We start from the raw sequence: 23,745 nt of genomic DNA on the forward strand, positions 1-23,745 counted from the left end.
ACTGCAGCGTTTAAGGTTATGCACCTGGAAACTGAAAACAAGAGTTTCTGCTACAATCTGGGAAAGATCTCAGTTGTGCTGGTGAATCACAGGAAGGCTAGGAGCGGGAGCTGGACGCTGTGATGCTGGAGATAGATGAAATGCTAGAATGGAACAAGAGTCCGCATTTCCCATCCAGGTGGAAAATATTTAGTCCATATCACAAAGCAGTGGAAGACTCACCTGGAACATCCTGTACCTGCATTCAGGACAGGAACTGAGCCATGGAGACAGGCAGAGAAGGTGATTAGACCATTGAGGAAAATCTTATGAGAGTTTATTTTACTGAAGGAGAACAAAGTGCTGTTTGCTTAGACAAGGAAAGAGAGGGATCTGACAGTGGGCTCTTAATATCAGGAGGATGATAAAGGATGAAGGGAAAGGGTGAAGCTGGCAGCATAACACATGGATACAAAATGTTATGCATGGGGTAAAACTGCCTCGAAACTCAGAGAGAAGAGCATAGCTGCCTCTTTCCCTCCAGGAGAATTGATAGATGCCAATAAGCTTCCTTTCGGGTCAGATTGGAGGAAAGTGGGTGCCCCCAGCCAAAGTCCAGACTTAGGGCACCGCCCGAAACAAAAGCAGGAGACTGGGGAATTTAAACTGTGCAGAAGGAGGGATGTCTCCGGGGCTTGGCGAAGGGGAACTGGGAGGGCTGCGAGGAGGAGCGCCTGCAGAAAAGCCCAGCAGAGGACAGGGAATCAGCAGAAGTGCTGATGAAGCGACCCAGGGACGGAGTGGGGGCTAGTTAGCTTTTGCTGAATGAGAAGCAGATATCGGGCTGGGCTGATTCCTCCCAGGTGAAAAGGTGTTGGACTTTGTACATCCTTTGTAAAGAAACCAGTCTGCACCAAAAACATAACCGCTCCCCATCTCTTTCTCCAGGGCTTTGATTAACCGCATAGACCCTAGAGAGTGCAAGGGGATGGCGGATAAAGACAGAAACTTTCTCCAGGGTGGGCATTTTATTGCTGATTTCAGCACAGAGCTGTCACTAGCACGAACATGAGCTCCAGAAACTCTCCCCATCTGCAACAGGGGAGACGACTGATGTCTGCGGAGCAACGCTGACCTCTTTATTAGCTGTCTGGCGCTGATGGGCATGTGCTGGGGATCTGCCTCTCCCTGCTCCCCACCCCCACTGCCAGATCCCCAGCCTGCCAGCTTGTGCATTTTTGTGCATTTTCTCACTACGTTGGCCCATTGCCTTTAAAAGGCTAAATGCTCCGGACTAAATTTGGTCATGCAGCTCTGCATGGTTCCCTGGAATGTCCTCGGGTTTCAAGCTCCTCTGATAGCACCATTCCCCGCCTCCCGCTGGGCTCCATTGGCTTCGCAGCACCCGAATCGCAGCTGGGCCCTGTTATTGGCCAACCCTTGGACTGAGGGGTGTCCCCTCTTTATAACTACTATACCCTGGGCTGCAGCGATTGAGAGCTGCTGAGATTTAACGCTTCAGCACCTGCTGCCACTGAGGGAAGCCGTATCAAGGCTTCGATTTTTTTTTCTCTATCCTTGGTACCACATACCACCGCAACCGTGTCTCGCCAGCGAGCCACCAGGATGTCCAAGGTAGCCAAATACCGGCGACAAGTTAGCGAAGATCCAGATATTGATAGTTTGTTGTCCACTCTGTCTCCAGAGGAGATGGAAGAGCTGGAAAAGGAGCTGGATGTGGTGGATCCAGATGGAAGCATCCCTCTGGAGCTCGAGCAGAGCAGCCAAACAGAAAAGCGCCCAGCTGGCCCGCACAGCCGCGACACAGCGCTCAATCGCTGTGACAAGGAGCCCAAGAAAATTATTCAGCAGGAACTCTCGGTAGACGTAAGTCACATCTCCCCACGTCTCAGCTGTGAGTAAGGTGTTTCTGTGAGAAAGGCAGGGGCACACCTGTGAACTCCGCGGGGTTATTTTAAGGGACTATATGGAAAATACGAACCCTGAGAAACGTGTGTTGTGCTTGCTAAGAGAATAGCTGTCATGCAGAGGCAAAAGGAATTAGGCAGGGACCTGCTCCAGGCCCTCTGGGAGGGAACAGGGTATTTCACGAGATCCTGATGTTACTCAGAAAGCCAACATCTGTGCTGGTGCCAGGGATTTTATCTTTGCCTCTGCTCTAACATCTTTCAGCAGGGCTGGTAGTGAAGATGGAGAAGGCGCAATGACAGCAATCCTGCAGGCTGTGTTTCTTTTTCCACTGCTTTTTCCCTTTGGAGATCTCCAGACTCTCGGTCCTTTCCGTTTCGCTTGTGCAAAAGCTTAAAACATCTCTGGCTCTCGCGGAATAAAAAGAGAGAAAAGTTTGCTGCTTTGTGAAAATCACTCTTAAGAAGCAGGTTTTGCCCTAAGCCATTTGTTTTGTGTTGCTTATTACTCAGTTTAAGTTCATTCTTTTATTAGGATTTGGACACATTTATCTCCTTCTCTGCACCTGGCAAATCCTTGAATGGCTCCCTTTGAGCCTCGGGTCTAGGAAGCTTCATGACAGTCCCTCTCTCATCTTTTGCGCATCGCCTTGGTGGGAGCCACTGCCACTTCTCTGTAACATTTATTAACCTCTGCACTAAGAATATTTGGTATGTGCTTCATGCGTGGGAGGCTGGGAAGCATTTGGTTTCCCTACTTTTTCACAAGCTGAGCCAGAAAGTGGAAGAATGAGACTCTTTAAGCTATTTATCTCTGTACTCATGGTCAGATTTTGCATCCCAGGCCTGATTCACATCTGCTGTGAAGGGATAGGACTGAAGAGTATCAGCAGTGTAAACAGGACAGAGGCTTATGTGAATACCCCTTTTAACAGATTGTTCTGGCTCTGATTCCTTACCTATTCCAGCAATACCCTGGGCAATACCCCGGCTCTCCCAGCTGAGTAATTGAGCTCTAAGTAGGCTGTGAGCACTTGGAAATAGCTCCTTATGGATGTGAACAGAGTTTATTATAGGAGGGTCCTGTCTTGGCTGGGGCCCGAGGTGCAGCCAGGATGCGAGCAGGGAGAAAAAGATGAAAATTGCGGTTACAGAAGAAATAAATGAAGTTTCTTTGGAGACCTGAACAAGGGGTTAAACGGTTCTTTCCCCCCGCTCTCCAAGTGGGCTGCCCGCAGCGGGGCGCGTGGGTTTATACGGCCTGGGAGTTTTCCTCTAGCTGCGAGGACAAGGTACTCTCGGCCTTTGCCTTCTATATGTGGCGTTCAGCGTGGGCTGAGGGAGCAATTCCCACCCCCGCTGGTTAGCTGCCATGGGCAGAAAGAACCGTGCCCCTCGCCACGAGAGCGCTCGGTTTATTTTCCCACTTGGCTGGCTGTCACGCGGTGGGAAAATTTGGGCACTGCAGGACAGGCCCGCCTGAAAAGGGAAATACGGTTGTGTGGGACCGGTGAGCTTGTAGCAGGGCTTTGCCCTGGTTTGCAGGTAATCCCAGTTCAGGGGCAGCGCTGAGCTGACACTGGAAAAGCTGCATTTTCAGGCAGGGAGAGCTCTCGAGTTTGGCATCATTAGCGATGCGACTTTTTTTTTTTTTTTTTTGACCGCATGAAGATGAGAAGTCAGCTGCAAATTGGGATAGGGAAGTGTCTGTGACTGGGAGGAAAGAGGGAAATCTGTGTTTTTCAGGAAAAGAGAGCTGGGAAGTTCCCTTGTTAAACATTATATTCTGGAAGGATGGAGGTGGCTGAGTGTGTGCGTGTCTACATGCCACGGGAGAGGGTTCAGGATGGTGGCACAGCGAGGAGAGGTACACCGCGAGAGGGTATATTGCTGTGTGGCTGGCGGGGAGTGCAGGGATGGAGGTCCTGAGAAAAGAGCTCCTTTTGCTCTCGTTTGAACTTTAGTAGCTTTAGGCCATGGAAGACAAAGCAAATTGGCTGCTGGTCAAATTCTTCAGTGAAACTGGCCCAGTTAGATTATATTGCAGTAACTGGATATTGCAGAACTGACTTTCTTCTTCTATTTCAATCCCTGGAGGGAAAGAAAAAATATCCTCCACCCCTTCCTCCTTGGCATTGTTAGGACCTGGGATTAGCGCCTAGAAAATGCTAGCTCCCAGTGCTGGCAGGTCTGTTTGTGCCAGCACTGGAGCAGGGCCTTTGCACCGTCACAGGCACAGAGGATAGGAGGGGGAGCACCTGATCGCAGCAGCAACCGCAGAAACCAGCCCAGAAGCAGGTCGATCTCTTCCCTCCCTCCACCCAAGGAAGCCGCAGTGTTGTGTTTTGTTGTGTTGGATGGAGTGAGAACATGGAGCCATTTGGAGCATCCCAGGCGCTCACCCAGCCGCTCAGAGCGCTAAGGCCTGCGATGACAAATCCCTCTTTCTTATCAGTAGATTTCATGTTGCAATGGGCTGAGATGCACTCCTGCACTTGTGACTGCCAACAGACATCGTGTGGCTGTGGTCTGGATTCCCTCGCTGCACCCATGGGTCCTTCATCGAAGGAGATGGCGTTCACCTGGCTAAGTGCAAACATCACCCTTGTCGATGTCCGTCTCAGCCTGTCGCCCTTGACAGCTCTCGGCTCTGTGCATCACAACAAATCCATGCAGCACATGGCAGCCCCGATTAGGTGCATTGAGCGAAAACGTTGCAAGCGAGAAGCAGAAGCGTGAGCACGGGTGGGAAGCGCGGGCGCAAGGGCAGAGAAGGAATGGGAGGTCCTTCCAGTGGGACTAGCCCTCTGAACATCTGGAAGATTTTATCCTGCATCTGTGATGTCTCTTCAGTTGGGAGGAACAGGAGGTTAGATTCTTGTCCTTGAACTAGAGTTTATAGGTCCATAGTTGACTTGCACAAAGGGTCTCGGACAGAAAAGAGGGAGTTCCCAGTCCAGCTCCAGAGTGGCACCTCGGGCTGTATCGTTATTCCTAAGAAACTCATTTTGCAAATCTGGAAAGTGATTTGCAGTCCTCGCAATAAAACGGTCGCCCCAGATCCCCTTAACCCCTGCCTGCCAGGCCTGGGGATGGGCAGAGCTGATCTGGCAGCACATTGATCCAAGCTGCTGCACTTGGGTCTCCCCATTTGTTTTTCCTCCTCCCTCTTGTTCTTCCCTCCATCCTTTGTCCCCTTTTAGTTTATCTGTGCAGTTGCTCATGGAGCGTTGCCTGTTAGTCGGACATGCAGGAACTTTTCTGAAGGGAAAAATAGAATGTTTTAAAGGAAAAGGATCCATTTCTGCCAATCTTAGAGTTTCTCTTGCAGCCGTTTCTCTATCCTCAGACTAGCTCCAGGCTCCCCAATTCCCTTCTAAATCTTGGGAGGAGTGGGTATATTTAGAAATATTGTAACTACTCAATAACATGTCTTCTTTCTCTGTGAGGAAGAGGGCAAACTTGGGTAGCTAGGAAGCTGTTTATAAACAGCCCAAAATAGATGTGAGCTTCTCCCTTGACTTCTCTGTGCTGGGGAGCCAAATTCACGTCTTACTGGTGCGTTAATTAACCTCGATTTCCTGTTGCTAGTGAGTGAAAGTATGCCCCGGTTCAACAATGGGGCTTGGGACAGTGCCTCTCTTCAGATGCGCTTAACAAGGCCTTCCCATGGGTCTATGTATCAAGGGAACCGAAGTGAAACTATTATCCACAAGCACGTAAATGGGGGGGTGATTTCTAATAGCTCATGGCTCTTAAATATGGCAGACGAGGACATAATGAGAGAGAAATTCAGGTTAGAAACGTGCTGTAAATTTGTAGCAGTGGCATTAACTGCTGGGATGATTTGCTTGGGGGCACTGCTGACTTGCTCTCGCTTGAAATCTTTGTCTCATGTTCTCTTGTAAAGAGAAATCCCGGCTGTGCCACAAGATAGGGGCTCTATGTGGGAATTTCTGGATGGTTTTCTCTGAGTGACAGCTGAGTTATATGAGGAGATGAGTTTTGAGAGAGCTATTTCAGTTGGCTTTGTCCGGTTCTTCCTCTGCTATTTGTGACGTCCACTTTAAAAGGCATGTATATATTTGCATATAGCACTATGATATACACCCTGGAGATATTCCTGTCTTTTCCATTGGCATTCAGTCACTTTTAAATGCCCCCAGCAGCACATTTGCATGGAGGAACCTGGCTAAGACATGTTAACCCACGGGAAGCAACACAGCTCAGCATGAACCATATATCCTGCAGCACCAGGTGATTTTGTGGATGAGCGCTCTTTACCAGTTGCCATATCCTTAGCAGGAGTTACTGGTTTTCCTTGTCAAAGCATGCCACAAAATCCACCTGCTGCTATTCTTGGCTCTCCTTGGACTCATGCCTGGCCTCACTACAGGACCCAGATGTCTCCCAACACGGAGCACCTGGGGGCAGGGGCAGCTCCTCCTAGTGCTCTCCTTCTCTGGCCCCAACACCCTCCCTGGGAATGTGGACATCCCAGTCCCACCAGTGTTCCTGGTCCTACCTTCCAACAAGGAGGCACTGATTTCATGCTGCTTCAAGCAGGGCAGCTGCTTCCTTGCTTGGAAAGCGTAGGGAAATTGCATTCACTATCCTACTGCTGGAGGGGTTTCATTCCAAGGCCACAAAAGCACTTACCTTAGCAAAGGGTTTTCATGCATGGTGGATGTCTCTTTACATGTAAACCTAGGGACATGTTTCTTGGAGGAGAAGGCTCTGAATAAGAGAGGACACTGGATGCCAGGACAGATGTGTACAGCCAGGGCCAGCTGTCCCTAGTGCACGTTCCCTGTATTTTTGTCTCTTGAAATTTAAAACACCTCTTCCAACGGGAGAATGTGAGGCAGCTCAGGCTAGTGTCTTCAAACACTTTTCCCCTTCCTCTCAGATTTCCCACTCCCTGCGCACACTCCTGCACAGGCAAGCCACTGTCCTGTTCCAGATCCGTATGTCCTTATCTCTGCAGGATACCTTGCCTGGCCCGGTGCTCCTCAGGATGTTCTCATGCCACTGAGTAGTGCTGTTTGCTGTAGGCTACGTACAGCTGACGGTGGTGGGACACCATTCCTCAAGGCAGTGTTTTGATGCAAAGGGAAAACAGTGAACTCAGGGAGTCTACTTAATCCAGATGCAGCATATCTGACGGGGATGTCGATGCCAGAGGGCAGCTGGTGAATGCAGTGGGTGTATCCTGTGGGTGTATCCTACCCGTCCCAAGCAAAGCCAAAGGAAGGGTTATTAGACAAGCGCAGGCTCTGACAGACATTTCTTGCAGACCAGTGGGCCATCACACCCACAGGTCCTAATGCCACTGACAAGGATTACAAAATTCCTTGGAAAGGTCTTCCAAAAATGCTGACTTCTTTTCTAACTTGTTACCTGTGTGTGCAGGCTCGGCCACTTGCTGCTGGGTGGTGTTTAATCCAGTATTATTGCTAGCTGTATGTGGAGGGAGATACCATAAAAAGTGAAGATTCCTGCCGGAGAATCCTTCATCAACACCGTGGAAGACCAAGTCAGTCATTTAGTTCCCTATTAATGCTCAAAGCTTCTCATCTTTTCATGAAAATATCTGGAGGAAAAACAAGCTCCAGATTTAAATAGCTGGGACAGACTCAAGGGAAATCGTAAAAGGGGGAAAAGAAATGGTTGTATCATCCTTTAAGCATCCTACCAGCTTGTGACTAATACATATGTATTTAAACTCTGCTAATCTGTTTATCAGCCAGTTCTGTAGATATGCCAAGACAGTTCCCTTGTCTCCTCAAAGAGTCATCACCAATTCCCAGTTCTTTCCTTTCTTTTAACTATATCCTGGGCAGGTCTTTAGTAATCTCACTGCCTGCCCTTCCTATCAGAATATGTTGCTGTTCTGTCTAGCTCCTGGCCTCTGAAAGAGGTGTAAAAGTAGGTTACACTGGGGAATCCTTCCTCTTCACTCTTCCCCAGTGACATCTGGCTAATGCTGGGGAGGACAGGGGGGCGCAGGTGTGGGGGTCACACCTGTGTTGTCCCTCCAGCAACACATATAACATGAGTTGCAGCTGGTGGGCCTCTGATCTTCACATTACTCCAGCAAATCATATGTAGGGATATCCAAAATATTCACATATTTCAAAAGAAATCAAAGAGATTGAGTTGCTCCTATTTGGATGCAGAGGGAACGTGCTAGTGCAGTCTCCAAGGGAGGCCACAGATGAACTTTGCTGTGTGACCTCTCCAACCTGCTGCAGAAGAGCCCATCAAGGAGAGTTACTTTATTTGTCAGCTTTTATTGTTCAAAAATGAAAATTGCTCTTGTCTGAGTTTGGATATGCAGTTCCTCATTTCTGAAGTCATACCAACTCTGTAAAGAGAAGGACAAGCATCAGAAACAAGAGTTCCCAGCTAGCAAGAAAAGCGAAAACAGGCCTTCAAGGCAAAAAGAAAAGTAGGAAAGATCCAATGACAGCTAACCAAAAGATCTGCAATTTAACGAACAGCTGAAGCAAGTGAGGTGGCAACGCACTCAGGTTTGGACTGCATTTTCGAACAAACAGTGCAAGAAAGAATGGCATAACTGGATCTCGTTTTTGTTCTAATGCTGTTGGGAAACCATGTTTTTCTATGACCAGAGCAAATCGCAGCACAAAGCGTTCCCAGCGACTCGTAGGTTGTGCCAGAAGCAAACTTTCTGTCTGGAAGATGCACGTTCCATCTAAGGGCACAAGCAGATAAAAACGCTGTGTTTCCAGCCAGTCTAAAAAAACAACAGTGAAAAGCTTAGTTCTATATTTACATAAGCCACAACTGGGATGCAGACAAATCCATGGAAATGCTTGTAGTGTTTAGCTTATATGGGTTGAGCTGCCACAGATGGGAAAGTTTATTATCTGTTTATGGAGAGCTGATAAATTGACTTACAGAGCAGGAAAAGAGCTAAAATCCTTTAGTATCGCTTTCTTTCGCGGCGTTATGACATCATTTGTGTGCTAAAACGGTCTCTGTGACTCAGCTCCCAGCAGGACACTGGGATTAACCAGTCATATCGCTCAAGCCCACCCTTTGCCTCGGTGGGAATCGCAGCGTTGTGGAAGGAGCAGATCTCATGCTGTATTTCACGTGCAGCACTCCACAGGGCAGGGGAGGATCAGGGCACATGTTTTGCAGTCATTGTGTAGATCGCAGCAACTGTGGTGGACCAGCCACATGAGTTGATAGAAGTCTTTTCAGACCCTTCTTTTCCTCTGCCCAAAGCATGGTGAACAAACACGGGTGAAAACAAACAGGAACCTGAGCTGCAGAAATACAACAGGAGCGATCACGGCTCAGGGCTGCAAAGGTAGTTTGGTGCATGCAGCCCACTGAAGTTGGGTTGAGTAGCCCAGAAGTGAGACCCAATATTTGCCTCCACCTTACTGCTATAGATGTGAGGTGAGTGGCTCAGGACTCACACAGTGATATGCCAGCTGCTGCCGAGGACCCTGAGTGGTCCTGTCTCCTGGAAGGAGGGCCAGGTCAGCAAGTGGCCTGGGAACGGGCATGGGCCCACACAGTGGTGGGAGCAGCCCGCAGAACAAAGAGAGATGCAGTCTGCTTCCTTTCAGGGAAGATCTTCAGTTCCCAAGAACTAAAGATCGTGACTCTTGGCATGCCCTGTCTTATTTCATTAAGTGCTGAATTCTGCACTTCAGCCCCCACGTGACTTAGGAGCCCAAGTGACACAGGGGCCCATGCTCCTGCTTTTCATAAACTATTTAGGGGTTTTGGCCAACAAATCAGCTCTCAGATTTTGGCAATTCTGGGTCTGTAACTCATCTCACAGGCTTCAAAGACCTCAATTTATCCTCCCACACTGGGTGCCCACGGACATCTGTGACAGCCCCATGGGCTGGCTGATGGGACATGGGACAGACCTGTGGGCAACCTGCACCATCAAGGGGCTAGGAGACGCTTCCTGTGTAGTCCCAGGAGACCGTGAAGCAGACCTTTGCTTCTCGAGCATCTTTTACCCAGTGCTGCAGAGGACAGGAGATGGGATTTAGGACTCACTAGGTCTGATTTGCAGTGCTTCTCTTCCTAAAAATCTGAGGAATGTTCTTCATGGTCTGCCCACAGAAAACTTGCCAGGCAGAAATCCAGCCGCGAGGTGGCTGTAGTGTGAGTCACTGAAGTTTACTGCCCTTTGCAACCTCTGCTGAAGAGGAGGCAATCAGAGAAAAGGTCTCCGCTTGGGAATGTCCAATTCGGCCATGGCTGTGCCGGCAGAAGGGGCTGGGAAAATGACGGGTCAAGGAAAAAAACACAGTTTTCTAAAAACAGATGTTAATAGAGAAAGAAAAATTTCCATTTGCAAAGTGTTCGGTGGCTTTAAGGGCTTTCTGGAAAACTGCTTCATGTTACTGAGGAGGAGATGGAGCTATTCTAATAAAAAGAACCCATTTGGAATGACTGTTATCTGCCTTAAATTCAGCAACGAAGGCAAAGCAAGATGAGAGTCAGGGTCAGAAGTTGCCCAATCTCTGGAGAACAGCATTGCATCTCGGAAGGAGCATGTTTTAAGAAACGTTGGCCTGGGAAGTGCAAAGAGACAGTGATATTTGGGGTCAGAAGGGTCTGAGCAGAAGAGAAGGAGAATAACTGAGCTCCTTGTTAAAATAACAGAGTAATAGCTGAGGGAGGATGGGGCAAGAAGTTGTTTACAGCGCTCTGGGCTTTGGTAAATAGAGCATGGCCAGGCGGTCATGCAAGGTCTGAAGGATGACAGTGCTGGAAGCTGTGGTCCTTCTGCCCTTGCTCGAACCACTCTGCTTCTTGCCAAATATGTCCAAACATGCAAAGAGAAAAACAGGTTGCTTCCTGGGAATTGTCCTACCAGGGAGCCCACCAGGGCAAGAGCTCTCTAGGGCATACAGGAGAGTGCAAGCACTGTATCTCTCAACACTGGCCCAGGAGGTTTGCTCTTAGCTAATGCCCCAGGACTGATGCAGGTAGAGCAATGCCAGATGCACTTGTGACTGGGGTGGGTGTTGTGTAGATCCAGACATGGCTGTCCCGGGTGAGCAGGGTCTGCAGAAGCCTCGCGCTCCTACTTCCTCCCATGGTCTTTGGCAGTCTGGATTTAGTAGCCTGCAGGACTCAGCCAAGGACACAGAATTTCTCCTGGAATGTCCTTGGCTCTGAGTTGTCCCTGGGTTGCTCAAAATTGGCCGAAGACTGCAGGAAAGGAGCAGCTTGACCGGCCCTATTATGGATTAACTTGGCTCCAGCAACCCTCCCACATGCCTAGAGTGTAACAGCAATGGGTACCCAAATACTCAGGAATGTCAAGTGCAAAACAACCTGCATTTGCCCACTGGCCACGTCAAGGGACTTCTCCGTGTGGTCGAACAGTCTTGTGGGACATCCCAGTCCCCTGGGAGCCCTCCTGTGGCTCGTGCCCAGCCGCCTCAGCCCCCTCCACTCACAGTCCCACTAAGGGATGCTGAGGTGTCTCGTTCACAGCCTCTGGGGATGGGATTTGGGTTAACTGGGTGGAAAGGAGGGGTCATTGGGGCTCCCTTTAGAGCCAATGCAACTAAGTAGGTGTCTCCAGAGGATGACGCAGATGCCTGACGTTAGACCTGTAGGTTGGATCTCAGGGTCTCATGGTGGTTCTGGAGACCTTTACAGGGCTAATTAGCATCTGTAGGACATTCTGAAACTCCTCAGGCAGTGATGCCAAATTGGCCAGTTAGTTATGGAGCCGTAATTGTGCCTAAACCACTACCTTAGAGTAACCAGCACCACCTTCCTTCCCCTGCCAGTTTGGTCTGGGAGCTCCCAGCTGACTGATAACTCTGGAGAGCTATCTCTTTGTGTCTCCAAGACCCTGGCAGTTCCCCACTTCCCTGCTCTCCCATCTCTTCCGAATCCCCTGTCACTCAGGATTTGTGCAGGACTGATGGAGCTTTGCTGGTGGGTACCTGATGCCCAGGCCATGCCCTGGCAACAGGCAAACTGGGAAAAGTCCTGTTGGCTGCAGGAGGAATTTGTTATCACAGCAGAGGCTGGGAGAAAGGGACAGTCTCCTGGTCTAGACTTTATCCCCCAGCCTGACAGTCTCCAGGCAGTAGAGATTTTGCTTGGTTTGCAAGGAGCCCAGCCTTGGGTAGAGACGTGCCAGACAGCCAGCAACAGTGACGTGCCAGACAGCCAGCATGCCGAAACAGCTCTGCTGGTTGAGTTGCTGGAGAGAAGAGAGGAAGTGAGTCACAAGAAGACCCATGGGCTCTAGTAGGCTCCAGTTGACATGCAGAAATTAACCCATGCTGGCTGAAATTGTTCCTGGATTAATTAAGTTCAGCTGGTGCGGCTGTCTTTTGAGCAGACACCCATATGCTAGTTTAGGAGGGATGTGTGCTGGTGTAGGGTAGTTTGGTAACAGTGCTAACTGCTTGCTAGATGCTTGCAAGAGTGTAGGCACAAGCAGGCGTGCAGCTCAACAAGCTTAGCTAAATAGGTGCAATTTCCATGCATGGGCAACTTCTGAACATGCGGATACTTGCCTCCCACTTTGCCCACATAGTGGGTCTGCGTTTCCTGCTCGTATTCCTTGAGAGCAGGTGTCCCCAGAGCTATACACAGATGAGGACTGTGCCCCTCTGCTCAGGGGCTTGTGAAGCTCATGTCCCCTTTGCCATCGGCAATGAACAGCAGCTGGAGCCGTCAGCTCCTTTGGAGCTCACCCCTCATTTTCCAGTGGTGCTGACGGCTGAGGTGGGTCTGATCGTGGCAGAGTCCTCGCTCGCCAGCACAGGCATCTCCAAGGGCCCCGACCTGGCTCAGGCTTCCTCTCTTGTGCTCTTGGTGCTCTTATCTTGGCCAGAAAGTGGGGAGGGATGTCAGTCTCCTGAGGATGTCTTGCAGTCAGCCCCCAGAAGCTGCAGATGACATTAGAGACTAAGTCAGTATTAAGCCTGCAAGATGAGTTCAGGATTTCTGAATTTTAACGTGAGCCACAGGTGCAGTTTTGGCACCGAGGTCTTTTGCTGAGGGATGCGATGCTGATTGATAGACAGTCCTGTTTTCTCCTTGGGTCACGTGCCCCCAGCCACGCACCTCATGGAGGAGCTGCTCCTGGCCTCTTCTGCTGTTCTCGCCCTTTCAGCTAGGCCCTCCTCAAACTCAAATGGGAGATGGCTCCCCAGAGCAAACAACTAGCTGCTTGGCAGCACGTGTCCTCCAAGGTTTACATTTTGTTCTTCAGCAAACCCATGCGCATGGCTGGTGTGATAGGGCGGTATGTTCAGCGTGGTAATCTGGGCCATGCGGGACTCTTCCCAGGACATGCCTCTGAAAATAGCCGCACACTGGTGAAAGCTGGCCCTTTGCAAAGACAAAACATTTCTTCTACCAGTGCATTTCCATACGTCCCCTCTGCCAGGGACTGACATAGCAGCAGCAGCTAGGCCGCAAAATCGCCCCTTCTCTTCAGCTGGGGTACAGATTTTGCAAGTCCCAGGATACATCCTTTCCTTTCCTGCTCAGCACGTTCCCAATTTCACTTAGGAACCTGCTTGCGGGCGCAGCAGGGTGGTCCTTGTCGCGGCCGTGCTGAGCCCGCTCCAGGTGCCTTGGCCAGCGCGCCAACAGCCAGGTTCATATCTACCACCCAGCGGCACCCGTCTGCACCTGTAGCCTTTGAGGTGCGCCGGTGCCTCGCCAGGCGCCGTCTCTGCCGCTCTGCCCTGCAGAAACCGGCTGCGGGGCGTCCGGGGCTGGGAGGAGAGAGACCCTGCTCCACCGGCCCGACCCCACCAGCCGCCGGGGGGGTGGCCGCGAAGCTCTGCAGCCCCTCCGCGGCTCGGCCGGCTGCCCTGCGCCGGCGCCGAACACCTGCTCGGGCTTCGCCAAAGGCCGCGAAGCAGAGCCCGGCTGGCTGAGCCGGGCAGCGGCCGCGCGGGGGGACGCGGCGTCTGCACCGGGGCTGCAAACGCTCGGATTCCAGGCAAGAAGTTCCCAGTCTCCTTTGCCTTTTAAGGAAACATCTGGTGGGTTTGAGGGTTACGCTCGCTAGCGAGCAACGGCGATGCTCGTCCTAGTCTATTTAGAGGAAAGGGGAAGGCATTTCAGTTCATCAAAACACTGGTGATTAATCAGCCAAAGTACCAGGCTGTTTTCATTAGGCTTATTTTTAAAGGTCTGACACGCTGTGTAAAAATATTCCCCTAATAATCTTGCTCGCAGCAGAGGGAATGGCACGGGAGGGGGTGCAGCGGCACTGGTTTCTAGGTAGCCAAGGTAAATATGTCAGCGCAGCGGAGAGGAGAGAGCAGGCAGGACTCAAGATGGCAATCGAGAGGGTGCAGGGCTGGCCCGGGGCGACGCAGGCGGAGACGGCCTGGCCAGCGGCCCGGGCTGCGGGAGAAGGTGCGCTGGTGGCTGCAGAGAGGTCCGGGATTTCAAGGCCCCGGCGGGGGGGAAGGAAGGGTTTCCCTCTCCTCCTCCGCGTGGTCCTGCCGCGCAGCTCCTCTGCCGAGCCCCGGCGGCTCCAAGAGCGGGAGCAGCGCGCTTGCGCTGGCAGCCAGCAGAGCTTTGGCTGGTGTCACGGCCCCAGGCTGGTGCTGGGGGGAGCCCGAGGTGGCAGAAGCTCGCAGAGGGCCTAGGGTTGGGTGCAGAGGCAGGAGGGGATGAAGGCACATGCATGGCCTCAGGCAGGGCCAGGAGCAGCTTTCACTGCTGTCTGCAACAGCCCCATTGCAAAGCAGCTGGGAGCCTCGGAAGGAGAGCACGGCCTCCGGAAAAAGTCCTCTGACCTGGCTTTAGAGACACCCCCAATCTCCACCAACGGATGGGGACTGCTGCGCAGGCAGTGGCGGACGGGTAAGAGCGTCTCTCTGTGTCAGAGACACCGACCTGATTTCTTACCTGGAAGTTTTTACTTCCGATTTCTCCCCTTTTCCTTCTCCGACAGAGCCGGGCACTTGCAGAGCGCTCTCCCCGCAGAGACAAGGGTGCCATGACCAAGGCCGTTCTTGACCTGTCTGTGTTAAATGAAACAGCTTGAACGGCTTTTGCCTTTTGCTACCAGCCAGCACTGCCTGCAGTAAGTTCTCGCTCTTTGACGGGATCCTTCCTGCTCATCCAGGGTTGGGCTGCAGCGCTGGGCACGCGCATCCCGCCAGCGCTGCCTGCAGCGCCAGTGACACCCGCAGCCGCTCACTGCACGCCCACGGCTTGCCTTCCCTCTCCCCTGCTGACGGACACGTCCGGCTTGTTTTCCACCAGTGCCTTTTCCAAGACCTACTCCCTGATCCGCAGGCTCCGGTGTCCTCCCTCCTGCAGGCGTGTGGCCTCGCCGTTAGCCGCGCCGGGTGACCCACTGGCCACAGGGCCCCACTCCAGGCCGACTCTGCTCGCTGCGGTGTCTGTGGTCACGTTGCTCTCAGACAGCACTGTTTCCAGCACACCAAGCCCCCTGTCCCCAGCATTGCCGATGCCCAGGCTTCCCAGCCAGCAGGTTACCCTGCTCCTTTCTCCACGGGCATGCGCCAGCCTTGTGCTTCAAGGCAGCTGAGTAAGGGAGCATGGGCTTCTTCGGAGCCCTCGCGAGGGAAAGCACGCAGCAACCCAGCAGGAACTCCACTGGTCATAGACACCACGCGGAAACCCGCGGGAACACCTGACTGAAGGCAGCTGTAACGAGAACAGCAGCAACCGTGTGAGAGCAGGATATTCCCAGCACTTGCTACTGTGCCTTCACTAAGCAGGGATTTGATATGCTTCTTATTTTGCTCTGGTTTCATCTTGTTTGGAGAAATCCTTCTGTTGCCTCCTCTGAACATGGGACGCGTTGTAGGTCCTCCTCTATAGGGTTTTCCTTCCTTTTCCCAAGACTTGCTCTCTCCTGGCCCAAACCGTTGCTCTGCTTGGTCTTGGATGTGCCAGGAAACAGGCTGGGAGATGCTGCAAGAGCAACCTCAAGATCTGAGGGGAGACCCAGGGCTCCCCACTGCCCGACTGAATGTGCTCAGGCTGGGAAGGAGGAGGCTTTTCAGAGCACTTGGCATGGAGATGAGGCTGTTGACTCTCTGCTCAGCTGGGTTTGCCTTCCCTTTGGACATGAGAAGGCAGGAGCCCCCCAGGCAATGCTGTCTTTTCTTGCAGCCACCTAGAGGACCCTCCAGTCCATGACATCCCCAAATGCCTTTGAAGGGCACGTGGGACATCAGTGCAGGGACAGAGTGAGGCAGCAGAGTCCCCGTCCCCTACACGCCTTCTACGTGGCTCTTCCTTTGCCAAGGTGGATCAGGATATCACTGAGCTTGGCCCTGGGACCGGTGCCTATCTCGGTGAGCGGAGCCACCCTGCTTGGTGCTGGAGGAGGTGGCATCGCCTGCTCTCCCCCAAATCCCAGGCAGGGGGAGACTGGGATCAGGGCAGCGCAGGGAGCCCTGTCTGGCCACGGTCCTCAGCATTTGCACCAGCGTGAGGCTGTGGGGACAGGACGGGTAGCGCTCTGTAGGGGTCTGGCATATGCCTTTCTGTCGCATGTTTAGGTTCATGGTGGGGAGCCAAGAAATCTCTTAACTAAATAAACAGATCTCTCGTCCCAGATGGCATCTGTTTATATGCCAGGTACAAACAGTTTCCACAGCTGCTGCGCTCAGAGCGGCCAGTTCTTTCCACAAGAAACAGTCCCACAGGGCCAGCAGTGCCTCACGGTGGGAAGGCAGATCTGCACGTTGCCCCAGCATGGACGCTACCAGGGCAGGGATGAGTCTGGGCTAGGGAAGACACTTTGGCCAGGGCGTCGCTGCGGGGTCCCGGCTAGACCCGTGTGGAGGAGGAGGCCTGCCTTGGCTGCAGAACAGGGTCTCTGGACTCTGATTTGGGGTTTTCTCTGGTGTCAAGGTGCTGCGTGGAAGCCACAGGTTGAAGCTCTGGGAAGGTCCAGAGAGCTCACGCATGGGTCACATCTGCATCTCCCAAGAACATTTTTCTTCTTTTCCCTGAAGTCGTGAAGCCCCCAGTCAAAGACAGCGTTTGCTCTGCCACTCTCTCACCTTGGTGCTTCCTTCTCCTGCAGCCAGCATTGCTGTCGGCTCTGCATTCAAGCTGAGGACATCCAGATTAACCCGCGTAGCAGTAAATCTGGCCCTGACCTAACACACAGCTCTGCAGCCGGGCTGCCAGCTGACGGTGTCACAACACATTGCCCTCTGCTTATCTTGGGACAGAAAACCACGGCCCTCTGCGGCTGCTCTGCCCCTCTGCCAGAGCCAGCAGGCATGCAGAGCCGAGCCGCGCTGCCAAAGCCAGGCACCAAGGAAGAGCAGGGCCAGCCACGCGTGGCAGGAGCTGTGTGCCCCCCAGCCACGCAGCGGTGAGAAGAAGGTTTAAACTACCAAGACCACATGCAGACTTCCCATATGGACCCCCCCCCCGACCCACACAAGCTTGGCCCCGATGGCAAGGATTGATCTGTCTTAATTTAGCTGTTCCTAACATTGATTCATCTCTGTGAGTGGGAGTGCAGGTGTCTTATATTTAATGTTAAAGGAGATGAATCCTGCCCCCGTGCCCAGTTCTTAGTGCACAGTGCAAAGTCGGGGTCCCGTGCCTGCGTCTCCTGAGGCACACAAGGAAGCTAAGGGAAATCCTGTGCCGTAAAAAAAACCAGCAGGCTGGAAAGCTGCTTACACTGAGCTGCAATCAAAGGCCTTGGTGGGACATGAGGCACAATGTGTCAGAAGGATGCTAATGGGACTCTAGCCACCGTGCTGGCCCTGGGTGAAGGCTGCCACGAGACAGTTGCAGACTCTCCATCACTGCATCCAGGAGCTGCTGGTGCTGGTTGCGGTCTGTGGCAATGTGCAGGAGCCCACTGGAGTAGTAACAGAGGCTGCACCAAGAATGAGGTTCAGTTGCTTGGCAAAGGTACAAAAAATCATCTAACGACAACTCAAGAAAAGGGGATTTGACTGACGGGAGACAAATGACCAAATAGCCCTTAAACATGAAGGGAAAGAAGAAAATCCTTAGCTGGGAGAGGCAGTCCGTAAGGAAATAGTCATCAAGCCTCAGGGTTTTCAGCCCTCTGCATGAAGGGAGGACACAGTCACTGCCTGAAGGTCAGAGTCAGAGAGCTGAAAATGCAGACCGAGTTCCTCTTGCATTTCAAAATCCAGCAAACACAACAGCAGAATCATAGCAAGCATAAAATGCAAAGGCAAAATTTGCATTTCAAGAATGAATAGACAAAGATGCAGACAAAACGAAAGCACTGATGTTTGCCAGCCCACAAAGGAATGAGTGGGTGTCTTGGCCAGCCTGGAGTCAAAAGAAGAAAGTCAGGAGGTCCAGGGCATTGCTGCATGACCTCTTTGCATCAGCTGCTTGGCGCAGAGAGCTGGGGAGATCCCAAGTGCACATATGCAGGGGAAGGGGCTGCCAGCTGCAGTAGCGCTGCCTTACACAACACATGGTCCTTTGCATCCTCCCTGCAGGGACCAGATCCACATCCCTCCCCAAGACTGCCCCAATTAAGCTCTTCCTTCCTATGCTGCCGCTGGAGAACAAAACACGAGAAGAGGATGTGATGGGTAAACATCATGTATTAAAAAGCAATAAACTCCCTGTCCCAGTTTCCCTGGTTCTCTACAGGGAGCTGTGAGCTCAACATGCAAACTCACTTTAAAAGGAGCCCTGTTTCAGAGAGCCTGGAGTTGGGTGAGACCCCTGGATCAGCGCGTGACCTGTGTCACCAGCTGTGGATGCTCTCCCGCTTGCACACATGCCAAGGCCAACGCGAGGAGCGCTCCAGGCTCCAGACCAGGCATAGCTGCAGGGGATCTGGCTGGAAGTCGTGTAGAAAATGCTAGCAAAGCATCTGGGGATCGTGGACAATGGGTGTTAGATCCACCTCTGGTTAAAAAGATGATTAAAAAGAGGATAAACTAGGAGGTATGATGGGAAGGGGTGGAACAGTGCAGTCTTTAAAGGAAGATGCATTCTGCAGTTTGTAAGGTTATTGTCCGTTCAATGAGGACGAAGGAGGGCATCACCGAGACCTCTGGAGCCTTTTGGGAAGGGCCTGGAGACAGAAGAGCAGAGAGGCCTTGGAGAGCTGCAGGGGGACCTCAGCACCCCGTGTCCTGCAGGCTCTGTCTCCATTTGGGGCGCTCGGACACTGAGCTCTCCCTGGACCTGAGGACCTCAGTTGGGTTAAACTTCCCTCTTCTAAAGCACAGCCGCAAAGCAGCAGTGTGTGAATGCTCAGCATTAAATCACTCAGCTGGGATAGACAAGACCCTGGCCCATATCTGGGGCTAAATCATTATGATTCGGGTCAGGGGTGCTTATCTCCCTGAACAGTCCTGACCACGAGACTGCAGGTCTTCTCCCCCTGCCCCAGCACAGACCCAGTGTTAACTGTCCTCGTGGAGTGAGGATGGACAGAACCATGTCCCTGCCTCTCATTGCTGCAAGAGCCTAGATCAGAGCAGAGACTCTCCCTGTTGCCTCCCGCGGCACCCTGTCTGATGCTCTCATCAGGAGGTTTCTGTCAAATAAATCACCTGTGCTTCCTCTCACCCGTTTCTCATCCTGAGTGCTGCTGGGGCTAGAGAACAATCTCTGCTTTCTCCATCTCCCATCTCCTCCCAGAGTCTCCCCTCCACCCAACCCTTCAATGGCCTCATAGCAAAGAGGACAGTGTCCACTGTGTTTCAGGGCAGCTCATCCCTTGTAGGAATAGTCGTAAGACCTTCCTGAGGCCGGATTGTCCTGCATCCTCCCATGACCGGCCATGCACCTTCCCCAGCTGCAGTGCTGCCTGCAGGGGCCCAGGACCAGGGCCAGGGGACGCAGACCCCATTGCATGTGGCAGTTCATGTGTTCCTGCCACGTGCAAGAGAGGTGCTGAGTTTGTAACAATGGGCCTGGGGTGGCAGGTCTGGAGGTCAGAGGGAATTTGCCTCTGTAACGCCTTGGTGTTCTTCTGTTGTTAGGAAAGCAGATCAACAGAGAAGAAGAAGGAAGCGAAGAATGGAGAAGAAAAGGGAAAGGAAGCTCCTTCCAAAGACCTGGTCCAGAAACGAAATACAGAAGCGGGGAAAGACTCTAAAAAGGAAGAAAGTGTTAAGAAAACAGACCCAAAAGTTAAAGCTGAGCCTGAGAGAAAACCCAAAGAGGAGAAAGCCATCAATGACAAAGTCAAGGCTATGGAGAAAAAACTGATGGGGAAGGATAAAAAGGAGGAAGAGAAGGGTTCAGTGTTAAAGAAGGATGCAGAGAAGGATAAAAAGGAAGAAGAGAAGGGTTCAGCATTGAAGAAGGACACAGGGAAGGACAAAAAGGAAGAGAAGGGTTCAGCATTAAAGAAGGACACAGGGAAGGACAAAAAGGAGGAAGAGAAGGGTTCAGCATTGAAGAAGGACACGGGGAAGGACAAGAAGGAAGAGAAAGGTTCAGCATTAAAGAAGGATGCAGGAAAGGATAAAAAGGAAGACGAGAAGAGTTTGGGATCAAAGAAAGAGGTAGGAAAAGATACAAAAGGAGAAGATAAGAAAGAAAAGGATAGAAAAGAAGAAAAGAATTCAACTTTGAAGAAATCGAAGGCTGATGAAAAGGGTAAATCCCAGCCAGAGCCAGAAAAGGCAGGAGAGGAGAAAGCCGCTTCAGAACAGGAAGCCGAAACGACCACGGAGGCTGAGAGCAGCACCTCCAAGACCACCAGCAGCCCCCCAGAACAGACCAAGGATGACGAGGCCTCCAGCATTTTCGATGAGCTTATTGAGAAAGTGAAGAACAACGATGCTGAGGTCACAGAAGTGAATGTGAACAACTCGGACTGCATCAACAACGAGACCCTGGTGCGCTTCACTGAGGCCCTGGAGTTCAACACCGTGGTCAAAGTGTTTGCGCTGGCCAACACCCGTGCTGATGACCACGTGGCCTTTGCCATCGCCATCATGCTGAAGGCCAACAAGGTGCTGACGAGCATCAACCTGGACTCGAACCACATCACCGGCAAGGGCATCCTGGCCATTTTCCGGGCACTGCTGCAGAACAACACGCTGACGGAGCTGCGTTTCCACAACCAGCGGCACATCTGCGGGGGGAAGACGGAGATGGAGATTGCCAAACTCTTGAAGGAAAACACTACCCTCCTGAAATTGGGCTACCATTTTGAGCTGGCTGGGCCTCGCATGACAGTCACCAACCTGCTAAGCCGAAATATGGACAAACAGAGGCAGAAACGCCTCCAGGAGCAGAAACTGGCACAGGAACGTGCAGAGAAGAAAGACCTCCTGGAGGTGCCCAAGCCCGGAGCCCTGCCAAAGGGATCCCCCAAGCCTTCCCCGCAGCCATCCCCCAAGTCTTCCCCCAAAAACACTCCGAAGAAAGGGGGGGCGCCCGCTGCGCCACCTCCACCCCCTCCTCCGCTCGCCCCGCCGCTGATCACTGAGAACCTGAGGAACTCACTATCGCCGGCCACGCAGAGAAAGATGGCAGATCGGGCACTGCCAGCCCAGGAGAAGAACTCGCGGGATCAGCTCCTGGCAGCCATCCGCTCCAGCAACCTCAAACAGCTCAAGAAGGTAAGTACAGGGACACAGCGGGGACATCTCTGGGCAGCACCCATGAGGTTAGCGTGGAGGCTGAGATTTGAGGTCACTTCCGTTCTCACCTGGGTGCTGCAGAGGCGAGGGCTGTCCTCTTGTGCAGGGTACAGAGCATGGGGTCTGCGTTCCCAGTCCCTTGGAGGAGCACAGGATAGGCAGATCCATCCCTTTGCAGAGCACGCTGGGTGGGCAGATCTGCCTTAGTCCAGCAGCCAGAATTGGGTCCAGGGTTTGGGACACAAGCAAGAAAACGTTTTTAACCTCTAACCCTGGTGGACGGAGAGCCAGTACCTTCCCGTGGTACCTTCCCCTGGGGTGCAAGAGGCAATGGGGGGGGAGGGATGCCCCACGGTGGCTGGAAGGGCTGCGTCTCTCCCAACCCCTTTCATCGCTCCCTGCTCTGCCCGGTAACGGGGTATTTCCTCCGGCAGGTGGAGGTACCAAAGCTGCTGCAGTAGGGAGCGGGATGGCTCTGCCACGTGCAGCCCAGTGTGGCAGACCCCAGGACACTCGCCTTTCTCGTGACCGTTTCCATGACAAGCCCTTTGGGACCCTGCAGTGACTGATGCCGAGGAGCAGTGATCTCTCTGGGACTGACGGAGGAGGGACCGGGCCCGAGGAGGGCCAGCACGGTCATTTGATGCAGTGTGTGAGGAAGACGTTGTATTTATTATTTTTACGTTTGTGAAGCCCTAAAGCTCTTTCTTTTGCCAGCACCATGCCCCGCTCCGTCCGGCCACCTGGAGATGCTGAGGCTAGAGGATGGGTCGCAAAATCTTGGGGATGGTGGGTCACTCCTGTTTCCGCCCAGAGCTCTCGGACGTCCAACGGAAGACACCGGCTCAGCTTTGCTAATGGCACCCTGTCACATCCGTGTCCACGCACGGGCCTCAGCCCCGTGTGGCTCTGTGTGTGGATAGCAGCAGGTGCACAGGGAAACCTCTGCCAAGAGGGAGCGAGCAGGGGACTGGGCTGAGCTCCCACCTCCGGCTCTGCAGCAGTGGGACAGGGGACAAGGTAGCCCAGGAGGATGACACATAGGCAGCTCCCTCCACCTCTCTGTATCAGCATCTCCAGGCCCCTGGGGGCTGGGGACCGCTAGACCATTGTCACTGCTGGCTTCCCACCTTGGCTTCCCACAGGGTCTCTGAAGGTCTCGGGGCTCTGGCACAGGCATCGAGGTTGCCAGGCCCCAGAGGTCGGGCTCAATGGCAGGAGGCGTTTGTTGCATGCGGTGGGGGTTAAGAGGAGCAGCCAGGAAGAGAGAGGTGATGATGGAGAGGGAGATGGAGCAGGAGATGGAGCCGAGCTGCGACAGCCTGGAGCAGAGAGGGCTCTGGGCGTCGCGGCCGGAGGGGCTGCAGCTGCGCGGGGCTGGTGGCGGCCTCCTCGCTTCCTTTCACCGCTCATGGTGCCTTTGGGAAGGTCAGAGCCCCGGGCTAGCCAGGCCATGTCCCCGTCCCCAGCGCTGTCCTTACGCCCGGGGGTGGAGCAGCAGGGCTTGCTGCCACGTAGCTTACCACCAGCGAGCTTTGCTTCAGCGAAAGCCAAAGCCCCCGCAGCGTTTTAAGCAATCTCTTTAGAAAAAAGCAAAGCGGCCCCAGCCCGTCCCCTCCTGAGAGCTTTCGGAGTGCCAAGGCTATGATTTTTCACTCTGAAAAGACCATTAGTCGCAGAGAGGATTTTTAAGAGTTCAGACAGGCCAAATGTCACCTCTGGGGCGCTGCAGCCCACTCCATCCATTTGCGAAGTTTGGCTTTTGGGTCCAGTTTGGGCTTTTCTTTTCCCCCATCCTGTCCCACCACCTTCTGCCACCCTGACCCACCACCTTCTGCTAGAGGATGGAAGATGTGGCCACGGTACCCGGTCATTTGTACTAGTCTGTCTAAACCCGCCTCCGCGGCGGGGGGAGCAGGTCCAGCGGGCAGCGCCGGCTCTCCGGCGGGCTGACAAGAGGTGGCATTTTGCAGCGGCCGCCGGCGTCACCCTGCCGACGCGTCCCCGGAGCAGGGGGGCGCAGGCGGCTGGCACGGGGACGTCGCCTGCCTGACCGCTACCGTCTCGCTTCGGGGGCTCTGCGGGGTCGGGCGCCGCCGCTCTCCGCGCCTTCCCGGCCTCAAACCGGTTTGCGACTTTGCACGGCCACTGCACGGGTAATAAAGTTCACCAAACGCTGCCCCGTGGTGCTGCCGCCGAGGGGGGGGGACACACGGGCGCGTGCCCGGCTT

The 23,745-nt window shown here is 53.1% G+C and overlaps 1 protein-coding gene across 1 annotated transcript; it reads left to right on the forward strand.

The window, feature by feature from the left end:
* Positions 1-717: 717 nt before the first annotated feature.
* On the forward strand, positions 718-23,693 carry LMOD1 (leiomodin 1). The gene is made up of 3 exons (XM_009667292.2): positions 718-1,866; positions 19,901-21,493; positions 21,949-23,693. The coding sequence occupies exons 1-3, from the start codon at positions 1,606-1,608 to the stop codon at positions 21,973-21,975; spliced, it is 1,881 nt and encodes a 626-aa protein (XP_009665587.2). The 5' UTR covers positions 718-1,605; the 3' UTR covers positions 21,976-23,693.
* The last annotated feature ends 52 nt before the right edge of the window (positions 23,694-23,745 follow it).

The sequence above is a fragment of the Struthio camelus genome, chromosome 24 (genome assembly GCF_040807025.1).
Source record: "Struthio camelus isolate bStrCam1 chromosome 24, bStrCam1.hap1, whole genome shotgun sequence".
Classification (NCBI taxonomy): domain Eukaryota; kingdom Metazoa; phylum Chordata; class Aves; order Struthioniformes; family Struthionidae; genus Struthio; species Struthio camelus.

Coding starts and splice junctions, on each gene's coding strand:
- LMOD1 (XM_009667292.2), top strand. CDS start 1,606: ATGTCCAAGGTAGCCAAATACCGGCGACAAGTTAGCGAAGATCCAGAT. Junction 1,867..19,900: donor AGCAGGAACTCTCGGTAGAC/GTAAGTCACATC, acceptor TTCTGTTGTTAG/GAAAGCAGATCAACAGAGAA. Junction 21,494..21,948: donor ACCTCAAACAGCTCAAGAAG/GTAAGTACAGGG, acceptor TTCCTCCGGCAG/GTGGAGGTACCAAAGCTGCT.